The sequence below is a fragment of the Acanthochromis polyacanthus genome, chromosome 8 (genome assembly GCF_021347895.1).
Source record: "Acanthochromis polyacanthus isolate Apoly-LR-REF ecotype Palm Island chromosome 8, KAUST_Apoly_ChrSc, whole genome shotgun sequence".
Lineage (NCBI taxonomy): Eukaryota > Metazoa > Chordata > Actinopteri > Pomacentridae > Acanthochromis > Acanthochromis polyacanthus.
In genome coordinates this window covers 2714133-2727000 of record NC_067120.1, presented here as the reverse complement: position 1 = coordinate 2727000, position 12868 = coordinate 2714133, and the positions used below count along the sequence as shown (strand labels likewise).

The 12868-nt window shown below is 38.3% G+C and overlaps 2 protein-coding genes across 3 annotated transcripts in view; both read right to left on the bottom strand.

Moving 5' to 3' along the window:
* The window catches only part of zgc:77752 (uncharacterized protein LOC393862 homolog), a 411733-nt gene that overhangs the window by 136209 nt on the left and 262656 nt on the right, over positions 1-12868 (bottom strand). The gene's annotated exons all lie outside the window — the stretch shown is intronic.
* tbxas1 (thromboxane A synthase 1 (platelet)) lies at positions 1806-9922 on the bottom strand. 2 transcript variants are annotated; one of them, XM_022202379.2, is made up of 14 exons: positions 9822-9922; positions 8960-9110; positions 8656-8749; positions 8348-8400; positions 8170-8266; positions 7955-8071; positions 7447-7535; positions 7218-7366; positions 6889-7019; positions 6346-6702; positions 6146-6234; positions 5888-6025; positions 3881-4043; positions 1806-3420 (listed from the first exon to the last, which is right to left on the bottom strand). In XM_022202379.2, exons 2-14 carry the CDS (start codon positions 9058-9060, stop codon positions 3331-3333), a joined length of 1668 nt encoding a protein of 555 aa, XP_022058071.2. In that variant the 5' UTR covers positions 9061-9110; positions 9822-9922; the 3' UTR covers positions 1806-3330. The 2 variants fall into 2 exon arrangements, with proteins under 2 accessions (XP_022058071.2, XP_022058060.2); XM_022202368.2 differs by having other exon boundaries at positions 9658-9884.

The following is a 12868-nucleotide window of genomic DNA, read 5'->3' as shown; positions in this document are numbered from 1 at the left end:
TTTATGCTCATATTACTAAGTTTGTTTGCATGTTTCTTTACTATAGATTGTCAGTGAGACAGTCTGCGAAGAACAAGTAATAAGACCAATGGGTAAGCGACAGATAATTTCTACTCGAAGTTAAGTTCTTTTACTTTATCCTTTCATTCATTAGCGAAGTGAATGGCTAAGCTAATTAGCATTACTGTGGTTCAGTTAGCTAACACAGCTAGCCACGTAGCCTATCCCGGATTGTTTCCGACCTGGAGACGGCGAGAGGAATACCAGATAGCGCTCTGAGTGACCGGAAAAGCTCAGAGTTCCTCTGGCAACGTGGGAAAGTAAAAAGAGAGTTCCTGGGGTTTGCCGTATATCATGGATCCATCTGCTAAAGGACTGAGGCTAAAGGACTGGAAGGAGTCACTGGACCTTGACAGTTCGCTGGACAAAGGTATCACTCACCTTGGGCTTTTTTTTGTTAAATTGCCGGCTTAGGGACTAATTAATGGTGTGCACATCACAGGTAAAGGGACATTTCAAAGAAATAAGAGACTGTTAACTTGATTCTTTCGGTTTTATTGTTATTATTGTTATGAAGTTGGGTTACTGTGGAACTTTGATTTGTGACTGTTTGTTGGTTTATGCACATTTCCCACAAATCTGGGATTTAATTAAAGTGTGATTGTTTAGCTTGACCATTTCTGGTGCAGTTATTTATTTAAATGATCAATAGACGAATTTATTCTTCATATTGTACTGAATAATTTAGCTCTGGAATTTAAGTGTTGAAATCGCTATATAGATCCAGGAACTGAAGACAGTCAAGTAAGACTTCATACGAGAAAATAATTGTCAAAAGAACTCAGGGCCCTTTCCTATATAAAATAGAGATAGTTGGGCTACACTGATTTAAAATATCATCTTGTTTTCTTGTGCTGTATGGTTTCATGTTAGTTTTTCCTTCAACATATTACCAGTTGGAGTTTTAGACAACTTGGTAGTTATTTTTCACCTTTTGGATGATTTTTTTTTAACAGAAGCAAGGCATGTCTATGCCCTTTAAATTGACCTCTAACAACAGTACACCAGTCTATATACCACAGTTTTACTTAAAAACATTTTTGACATAAAAAGTGTCTAAAAGAAATCTATGTTTATGTAGATTTAAGCTAACTACATTCACAGCTGACATAGAGCGAACCCGGATTTCCCAGATCACCTGAGGTTAACTGGGTAAAAAGCAGGTTGTCTATTTATTAAAATCGGCTCTATTTTTGATATCTGATTGGAATAAAGTTTTCACTGCTGCATTACAGTCCGAGTCAAACACGTAGGTTCACTCACCTCACATGACTCTCATTTTCCTTGTAAATAACCTGGAAAGAGGAAAAGCTGACGTCAGCAGCAGGGGGCGGGGCTAAAAGTCAACAGTCAAGACGGACCAGAACTAACAACAACAAACCGATTTATTTTATCTTTTTTATGTTCTGCTACGAATATATGATTTTCTACACAGTGTCCATTAGTTTTAATCTGATCTCTGTTTCTTAAGTTTGCCTTTATTCTCCTTTAAGTCAGCATCAGATCAGTTTGGTAATGTACATAAGCAAGGTGACCAAACCTGTCCCTTTAAATACAGAGAGACTGAAGGATAATGTGACCACACCTTAAGACATAAATATGTCATTTCAGTGCCATTACATACGGGTAATCCCCCAAATGTCGGGTGATTGTGTTGTGTTTTGTCATTAATGTCCATTAGTGCTGGCAACAGATGATCTGGTGTTCACTGGTTGTCACCAAATAAAAACACTGCAAAATGTCAAAACAGTCCACAGTAACTCCTTTATTTTCACAGTGCGTTTAACACACTAAAATCTTTTATTTCCCTTTTTTACAAGTGGCATTTGATCAGTTTAAATGCACATAATGTATGTTTCACAGAAACATTTGAATGAATCATCATGAAATCACTCCTATTGTGCACATTCTAGTTTAAAATTGTTTCAAGCATCCCAGATCACTCCCAAGCATTGGCTACAATTCTAAATTTCACAGATTAACCTTCCTACAAGATTAATTATTATGCTTCTGTTCTCCTGTGAGAAAAATGAATGAATTCACCAAGAGAGGCTTGTACTCCTATGCCTTACAGTGAGCCTTAGTATTCACTGAGAAATGTAGGATAGGAATGTCATTAGGAAATGTTTCTTTTACTGCAATATGTCAAACCTTGTCAGAGGTAATCAGGAATAAAAACAACATAAAGGACTTCTTTCCTTTAAAAAACCCCACTAAAATAGCAGCTTTCAGTTATGTAGTTTTGCTGGTGCAGAACATTGACCAATAAAGTATTCAGTATGTTCATTTATGTATCATCAGTAACCCTACAAACGTGTTTGGATTTATCCTCTTGCCAAACAATGCACCAATCTCATGTCAAATGACTTTGTATTTAGTAAATGTAAAGATAATCTTGGAACATCAAACTATGGGGAGATACCATTAATACCAAACCCTGTAGAGAAACATATTACTGTAAGTGATCACTGTGTGAATGCTGTAGCAGAAGAAAAGTGAACAGCTGCCCTGCTGAGGACTGAACAGACGAGCTGCCCATTTGGTGATATAATGAGCAAATTTATCATGTTCAGGCAACAGATTTGATGAGGGGCATTGTGACATTTGAGCTCAACAAGCGTAATTATTATATTTAACTATATACTGCAAAAGTCTCAATTATTATGTTATCATATTACTGCAGTAAAATGTTAAAAGAAGTTAAGCTATTAAAGGTATAGTAAGCCGCTTTAACCAATCCACTAAATATACGCTACCAGGCAAAATTTGGACACACCTTCTCAATCACTGGCTTTTATTTCAATATTTTTTACATTGTAGATTATTACTGAAGACATCGAAACAATAAAAGAAAACATATTGAGTTATGTTGTAAACAAAAAGTGTTAATCTTCAGTACTAATCTACAATGTAGAAAATAAGTAAATAAAAAGCATTGAAGGAGAAGGTGTGTCCAAACTTTTGACTGGTAGTGTGTGCTCGCCGTTCATTCTGTTAACGCTGAAAACAATCCAGGGTTTGAACACTGTTTGCCTCAGCTCTGTACACATCCTCACACATTTTCTGAAGGATAGGGCAAGTTAAGAGAATTTTTAAAAACACTACACTCTTTTTAATTTTGCAGTGGAAATGTGGATATTTTTGAAGCTGGTTTCAGCACCACTGAGATTTGTTTCTTTGCTCATGGACTCTTTGTAACTTGTCAAAGAATTGTTCTGTCTTAGCAGAAGATGAATAGAGAGTTTCTAATCATCTGATGGAAAACCGGCTTCACTTTTCTCCCAGGTCTCTCCTTGTGATTTTTACAAATATGCCATTTTTCGGTCCCAGAGTGGTTGATGACTTCAACTCAAGAGGAACCTGAAAGATGAAAACAGTGTTCCAAGTTAAAGATTCTACTCATAACAAATGTGGAAATAGTTGAGAGATGCACACTAAATTATTCAATTTATAGGTAAATTTTTTCCAAATTATTACAATCTCAGATGTCAAATAAGCTTCACTGATGATGTAATTATTAGCAATCGATAAAGGTGACATTTTCAACATTCACATGAATATATGACATAAAAAAAGGGTGATGAAGTACCAGCTGTTAGCATCTCTACGCAAATCATTCATTTCCAAATGTGTGAAAGAAGTAAACTTTATACATTTTCATACTTTTTTTTAATGGTACATTATACAGATTCTCTGACGCTTTCAGTTGGTTTTTATAATACAAACAATCCACATATAACTGCATATCTTTCACTAATGCACTGATGAATGACTCTCACTCAATACTTTTCTATTTTCCCAGGCAGCTGCTCCAACTTACCTTGGTCTCAGAGCAGGCCACGATGCTGAACCTACGGAACAGACGCACCAAAGCCATTTTGATTTCCAGCTGGGCGAGCCTCATTCCCACACAGTTACGGGGGCCGGCCCCAAACGGCAGGTAAACAAATGGATGTCGACTGGCCTTAGCCTCTGCTGTAAACCTGAGGATCAACCACAAGTTAGAATTTTTGGGAGAATTAAAAGCAGTGAAAAAGTCATATCAGTGTAAAAACACTGGTTTGAACACCAGTTTAAAATCCCTACAAAAAAAAGTCCAAATCCCCTTAGGTGTTTTTTACACTGGTATAAAACTCTGATAAAATCAGTCTTGCCAGCCTGTTTTAAGCACTGTAAAACATTTAGGATGACATGTTTGAGAAATGTTTGCCACTGACCCAGAGGGGAAACAGAATGCTTCAGTAGTTACAGTTGAAATAATCAATGAACAAACTAGACATAGGTACCCACAAAAAGAAATGTGGTCAACTGTAACTGCATGAGGTTTGTGTAACTCAGTGCTTACAGGAAACATTTAAAAACCAAACTAGAGTCTGCATCAGTCATGGTAGATGATGATGAATGTTATTCTGCTACTCATCAGGTCAGGAACATTTGCCAAACAAGACCACAAGCTAAATGTACAGTCACATTAAACTTTTGTCCAACAAACATTCGCTCCATCCACTGTTCTGATCTGTTCAAACCCAAATGATCGATGAATTCAAAGATGCCTTTACTTGTTTTCATGCAGACTGAGAAGTCTGAGTTAAGCTTTGATTAAAGTCCTCACTATGGTTAGTAAAATGTACATTTTAGTAAACTGTGAACCTAAAGAGCCAGAGGTTTTGACAGAACCATCTGAGAATCATCTAACACGGGCTAACTGAGACCTAAAACATGCCATTAGCGGCCAGTATTTCCTTAAAGACTGCTGACTGGCCCTCACAAGTGTGGATCAGCCACAAACACGCAACCTAAAGTCTGGTAAGATGGCTTCTCTCAGGTTCTTAATCCTAAAACTCTAGTGAGAATTCTAGTGCCTTGCAATGTAAATAAACTGTACCATGGCTCTAACACACTGTTCATAGTTTGTATTTATTTGTTTATTCACCACCTGTATGACTGAGATGACATCACACCATTTGGTGACCACATCAGTTCACTGCCATGGTATAATGTTAATCTACAAATGTTTTTTGGTTGTGTTGGGCTTTTATGAAGTGGTTTGAATAATATATTCTGAAAAGTAATGTTTAAAAAGTCAACATTTTGATTGGCTGGTGCACACTTCTAAGTCAACTGCAGGTGGTGCTATTTTAAATTTATCAACTTCAGCCATGTATGATATAGATTTCGGCCCCATCCACACGAAGACAAACGGAGGTCTAAACGCATAAGTTTCTTGCCGAATCTGCGTATCATCCACACGAAGACGGCGTTTTGGGGGTCTGTAAACGATCATTTTTGAAACCAGGTTCCAGAGTGGAAAGATTTTGAAATGCTGTTTACGCAGCTCCGTGTTTACTGGCTCTCCGCTACTTTTCAGATACTCATGCGTAATAGTTTCGTGTCTTCATTGACATGCATGTGCAGTTTCATAACTTCATTGACACGCATGCGCCACACAACAACAATGGCGGCGTACAGTGTAGCAAATATGCTGATAAAGCTAGTGACTCTACTATCCCTGTTGCAGCAAAATCTCCTCCTCAATCACCACCGAGTTGAACAAACAATTATCGAGGACACATTAGCTTGGTCTCTGTTTACAACTTTTGCCACAAGTGCGCATGCCCACTGTTTTTTCTTCTGTTTGCACATGTTTCCGTCATATCGTTACAGCACCCCTAGAGGTCTGGCATGTGTTTTACAGCGTTTCCATGCGTATCGAGTGCATTCGTGTAGATGCACACATTTTCTGAGACGCCTTCATCTTTATGGCGATCGTTTTTGAAACTGTTAAGCGTTTTGTCTTCGTGTGGATGGGGGCCTTAGAGAGAAACACCTTTCAGGGATGAACTTCTCCGGCTCTGGCCAGTACTCGGGGTCGTAGTGGAGGAAGCCTGCTGGGATCTCCAGTGTTGCTCCTTTAGGAAGGAACTGACCGTTCACCACACAGTCATGGTCGATGTCGCGTCCAAACCTTGGTGGGACAAAATGCCACGAAAAGATCAATATAAGAGCAGCATAACTGTAACAGTTATAATAGCTGTAAATCTAGTAAACATGTATTCTTTAGCCTTAGTGACCATCTTTCCTTTACCTGAATCCAGGTGGGTAGAGGCGTAATGCTTCACTTATAACCATGTCCAAATACTTCAACTCCTGGACATTTGTGTAATCCGGTGAGTCCTACAACAACAGGGAGCACAATGTAAACCACTAACTGTCCACAACTGTCACCTCATGTCATAAATACATGAAGCAAAACAATCTGATGAGGCCACAATCCAACAAACTCACATATCTGGTGAAAAAATCATCCACCTCTTCCTGCACTTTGCATTGACATTCAGGGTGGAGGGCCAGGAGGTAGCAGGTGAAGGCTAACGTGTTGCTGCTGGTTTCATAACCTGCCAGGAGGAAGACAAAAGCCTGACCCACGATCTCATCCTCAGTCATCGTTTTCTTCTGTGGCCGCCCGACGGGTGACTCTTGTGGGTTTGGACGGCCGCTGTCCTGATCCGAGGCTGACAGCTGTGTCCTCTGGTTCCTGTGATCGACTTCATCAGTGTGGTTTGCGGTGTCAAAGTGCTCCAAAGACACACTCTCTTCACTGGTTCGAGCTTCCAACATCAGCTGAAGGAAGTCTCTACGCCTCTACATACAAGAGATAAACATTAATTTAAATGACAGAACATCACAAATTGTGCTAACAAAGAAAACAGTACCAACTACAGATAATGGTCAAGAAAAGAAATAACAGTAAAAGCCTTCTAAAAGCCTTTAAACACACAGCTTAAAGTTGCATTTTGTTTCAGACTGCTACAAGTGTGTGAGATTCACCTGCTCAGGGGGCTGCTCCTCTCTCTGCTTGATGATCTTCTGAATGCTGTTGATGAAGAACTGATTCATTTGGTCTCGTCTTTTGTTGGGGATGAATCTCGCCAGAGGAGCCATGATGAAAGGAAAAGCAACTGAATGCACAAACACACAAGTTTGTTGACTGAAATTTCCAATTTGTAAGGGGCATATGTCTAAGCAATTATGAAATTTCATGCTTTTATGTTTACACTTCTATGCTCAGTTTTCTTAAAATTTTAGCCTCATCGTCTCCCTCTATAAATGTCCCACAGAAATTTCTCAAAAGCAATAAAGTAGTGATAATGACTGACTGAAAACCATCATGATGGGCCTGAAGAAAGAAAAGGAGAAGAATATCTGAGCGTGGTTGACAAAGGGGTCATCTGGGTTGTTCTGTGAGTCCACCTGAGTGGCAAACGCCACGCTGGCAATGACATCCATGGTAAAGCAGCCGAAACACCTAAAAAAAATGTACACAAACAATGAGAGAAAACAGAAAAAGACATTTTCGTACCATAACCTCACTGTGTTTGTGGATACCTGTGGATGTCAAAGGCCTCTCCTGACTCAGCGTGGACACTCAAGTTGTTCATCAGGGCGTCAGTAGCTGTTTTGATCAGCGGAACCATCTACACCCAAACACAGATAATGACACATGTTGTGTTTGCTAACTTCTACAAAGGGGGAAACAGACGCAGACCTGATTTTTAAAAACTCTTTAGTAAATCCCCACTGATCAAAACACGGAAAAACAAAAAGCCAAAAGGACTGTCTGGTTTCACAAACTCAAACTACACAGCTGAAAACGATCAATACAGGAATAAACACATCTACAGGTAACAAGAACTGCTTAAAGAAACTAAGACTTTAGTGCAACACCTGAGAGGTTTCATGCAACACTGAAGTCGAATGATGAGAAAACTTTGATGAGAGTCTGCAGAGGAAACAATACTGTACAGGTCTGAATAAAAGCAGAGGCATCATATGTCAGCGGACTATTTTACAATCAGTAACAACTTTCTCTCAATTAATCTGAACATTATCTCACTTCTTTCATCTTGGCAGCACTGAAGGACGGGGTCAGAATGCTCCGCACTCTTTTCCATTGTTCATTCTTTAACAGGAGCAGACAGTCAGACATGGGCTTGGTGGCAAAGCGAGAAGTCTGCACAAAAAAACAGGAAACGGGTACAAACATTGGGTAAATGTATCACTGAGGCTTGTGCTGGTATCATCTAAAGTTAGTCTGATAAATGTCCTCACCATTCTGTTAGAGAAGCTGCTGAAATCCCTGACCATCACTTGTCGGAGCATATCAGGGTCTGCTACCACCACCACTGGTCTGCGGCCCAAATAATAGCTGAAATACACCATATGAGTAGAGTCACATTAAACAACAACTTCATTTCTGATGCCGGCGAATAAAGTATTATTTACTTACCCACATACTCTACCGTATGTCTTTACAAGGTCAGACATAGGGCTGAAAAAACCCTGAAAGGAATGTTTGAAACACCATGAGCTCAGTCGGAAAATAATTCTACAAATTAATATTTAGACTGTTTAAATTTAAATTTCAGAAAATGTAACAATATGGCAGTGCTAACGACACTGTGAGATCTGCACACAGAACAGAAAAATAAAAGACCAGCAAAAAGAAGTTCAAAATAAAGGTAAATCCTCATTTGATGGAAAATGAAGCAGATGTTGGAGATTTTTCTGATTGTTCTTTATTATACAGTGTTTTACCTCACGAAACATAAATATGTTGCCCAGGAAAGGAACTGGCTTTGGATGTTTGATGCCACATCGAGAGAGGACTGAGAAGGGGTAGACTGAATACCTAGAGGCAAAAGAGTTCAAATGTGATACTGAGGGCTGAATGAAAAGAATAAAACACAATACAGTAACAAATATGGATCAAACATTTGCACAAATTCTGCCCACAGATTCACAATTAGTCATTTACACCATCGGCTCTGTAAATGCATCTGGTATATTATGCACTACAGTAGTTACAGCATCACAAACAGAGATCCTGGAATTCACTCACCAGTAGAGGAGGCCCAGAAAAATGAGGAAGAGGCTGAGTGTCACAGAAAACCTACTGGCGTCATTGATGAACGCATTCAGGAAGTCAGCTACAACCTCCATGATGGAAAAACACTTCTTAGCTGTCCTGCATCAACATGAGGTGAAGACTCCTGGAGAGAAAGATGACAGAAAAAGATGCACTTCATTAATATTTATCTATATAACCTATATTTCCCAGCGAGGTTAACTGAGATTAAATGCTCTTTTGTAAGTAAAACTTGGTCAACGCAGTTATTAAGTCACAAAATATTGTATAATCAATCATAACATAAAAAGACAAGGACTAAAGACATCTTTGCTATCACTGTGGGCAAGTTCACCACATTTTTTTGTATTAAACACCAAAGCATGACTTGGGATATAGTCTTATTGCTCTAAATCATACTTGTAATAAAGACAACACGTGGGATGTCATTACAACCTTAGATTTTCCAGTTTGTTTTTTCTCCTACAGATCAGCTGGTTGAATTGTCAAATAACGTTATTGACGCAGTTTTATTTTGCTCACCTTTCCCCTGCATTTTTAACAGGAAGGTGACATGTATTTACTCTACATTCTATCCTCTTTTAATTGTGCATCGGTTTACATGTTACAGTTTTATGTCAAAAACGTTTTTCAGGGAAAAAAATCATTAAAATAAATCTAAGAATACGTACCATTAAAGCTAACTACTTGAGGCTGGCTAACGAGCAAGTTGTTTATTCGTTAAATTGGACGTCAGGTGACATGTTTAGGTAAAATCAGCTCCATTCTGATGGCTAACTGGAAAAACTATGGCCCTGTTGTTTCTAATATTTGCCTAAAACGCAGATTCACCGACCTTACACAACTCTCATCTCCCTTGTAAATATTGAGCCTTCCTCTTTGCACTGTAGGTTCGGAGCTCAACAGTCAGATGTGTTTATACCGTCACCTACTGTACCGGAGTGGAACTGCACCACACATACACTGGTGAAAACAGGAATGGCAAGCTCCTCCGTCTGTTTGAGTCAAAATATAATTGAGGGACTTTTGAAGTCCATAGTATATATCTTACATACATTTTTTATTAAAAGTAAAAAAAGAAAAAAAAATATATTGACCCGTTTTCTTACAATGCACCCTTAACAGAAAATCCTGTCATGTTGCATTAAAGTGTCTATTAAATGTGATGTTTTATTTACTGTAGGAGGAAGCTTTTCCTCTGGTCACCTACATGCAGACTGAGACCACTGAGGTGCAGCACAGAACACCACAGAGGTCTTTTCTACTATCAAAGTAAAACTACTCCTTTCATGTGCACTGTTTTGATTACTTTTGCAACATTTCATTTATCACGTGTAGTATTTCGTTATTATATGTGATTATATTTAGTACCTCAGTGTAATTGCCAGAATTACATTTTACTTTTCTATTCTTGTTTTATTTCAATTTCCTTTTTCAGTGTTGTATCATGCTTATATCTTATTGTTTTTCCACTGGGCACTGCATCTATTCCTGTTTTATTTCCATTTTTATTAATTTTTAACCTTTTAACCTTATCTTGTCTCGCTTCGCCTTATCTTATCTTATCTTGTCTTATCTTATCTTATCTTATCTTATCTTGTCTTGTCTTGTCTTGTCTTATCTATGATATTGAAGACTCAAAGTTTCTACCATACATCCAGGGGTTTTCCTTGGTGACTAAAAATACAAATAATTTCATTGATTTATATGTCACCTTTCAAAAAGAAAATCACAAAATACGTCATCATGAAAACAGATATAGCAGGTCAGTATTAGTCAAAACATAAAATATCTCGAGAAAAGATAAACTGAATAGTTACAACTAATACCTATAAAATAATCAGTGTGGTGAAAGAAGATAATTAAAAAAAGGAAGCTGAGATACCACATCTGAGATAATAGATTGCAGATATAGACAGGAGGACTTTACTGTCATGGTATTTCAGTTTTGATGTCTAGTTTTGTTTCATTTTCCTTTTCTGTGTTTCCTGTGTCTCCCTGTTTGTGTCTCTGTTTGTCTATATGTGGGTTTCATGTCCCTTTTCAGTGGCTTCCTGTTTTATTTTGAAATCACCTTTCTTCCTGTGTCACAGTGTTTTTACTTCTGCTGTTTGTTTCCTTCCCTATTGGTCACCCTCATTAGCTTCACCTGTGGGTCACCTGTGTTTGGCCTCCTCAAGCAGTTCTAGGTGTATAACTAACTTTCTTTTCCCTCGGTTTCTGTCGGTCTGTCCCGTTCTTCTACCTTTTTCAGCCTGACTCCTGCTATGTGCTCTTTTGCTCATCAAGTGTATATTTTTTGGGTCGTTTTGAGTTTCTCTGGATCAGTTTGGATTATTGCTTGGACTTCGAGCCATCTTTTGTTGGCTCTCCTGCCATCCCGAGTTACAACTTGAGTACGTTTTATCTGCATTTTGGGCCTTTTTCTGACAATAACAAACAGCAATCTAAAAATCACCAATAAGTAACGAAGAGCAGCTAGGATTGCTTATGGTCTCTTGCACTGTTAAGTCTGAAATTATGAGATCACATTAAAGGAAAAGGCAACCTTCACATAATTGAAGCTTACATTTCAATGATGACATTGTCCGTATCTCTCATAATTTAACCCTGTGTTTTATTTATAAGTACAATTTAGCATGTTATGTGACATTACCGCACCATAAATGTCCAAAAATCCCCCCCCCCCCAAATGTTCTAATTTACTTGTAGTACAGACTTTTTATTATTTGTCTGAGGCAGCACTAAGTAATGACCAAGACCCCACATGGATAAACTGCTTTACTGATAAACTGTTGCGTTTACTTCATATTCAGCTGCTTCAGGTTTTATTTGTAAAAATGGCAATAATTTATAATTCAGCTGGTAAAAAAAAGGCAGTTGCACTACTTCTTAAAACTGCAGCAATATTATTTCTTTCATTTTGGAGCAGCCACGCAGGCTTATTAAACATCAATTCAAAGGATGTATCTTAAGAAAGAAGTTGTATCTACTCCCAGATGTGCATCGCTTTGGATAAAATTAAATTGTACAAATTCCTGTTTTTCCCTTTGGATAGACACCAAGGATGTCTGAGGATCCTCACAGCTCGGAGAGGTGCTGCTGCTCACATGAGGCTGAGGAAAGAGTCTCTGATGGGCCCATTTACTCATCTCACAAGAACACAACTCGGGTAAAACACACTCTGATATCACACACTGCTCTTATCTGGGTTTACTGCATGCATCAGAATAATGATGAATATTCAATATCAGTTCTTGTTCTTTCATAGATTTAGGTAAACTGGTGTGTTCTCCTCACATTTTGTGCTCTAGTGGTTAGCAGATTGTGAGTTTCAAGTCGAAAAGCCAATGCTGAAGAGACTAAAGAATAGAAAATGGGTGGTAAAACACTTTAATCTGTTTAATCAAAATTTCGATGACTGCATTTTGAAATAAGTTGTTGACCGTGAGATGGAATCCAGTATTGGATTAAGTAAAATATACAGTGAAAATAACAAAACAAAGGGCTACTCGTCACGTTATGGATCATTCCACAGGGAAAAGGTCTAAATGTGGCCTCAAGGAAGCAAGTAACTGGACTAAAATCATGAGGACTCCTATTGCACTTCCTGAAATTGTCTGTAGAGGGCACTCACACACCATATTGTCAATGAACTGCTCTCTACTAACAGAGGTAAGAAAGAAGCTGTGTTTTCATTCAGAGAAGAACTCAATCGGAATAGGACACAACAGTCAAAGTTAAAATCATTTTTATGTTCCCAAACAAGCCTCCTAAACGGCTCTAAAACAGTGGTGGAAATCCTTAGTCAGTACAGGACAGATATCAACCCACAGCAACAACTACAGGTGGCTCAGTCACTTTAGAAGTAATAAAATGTTT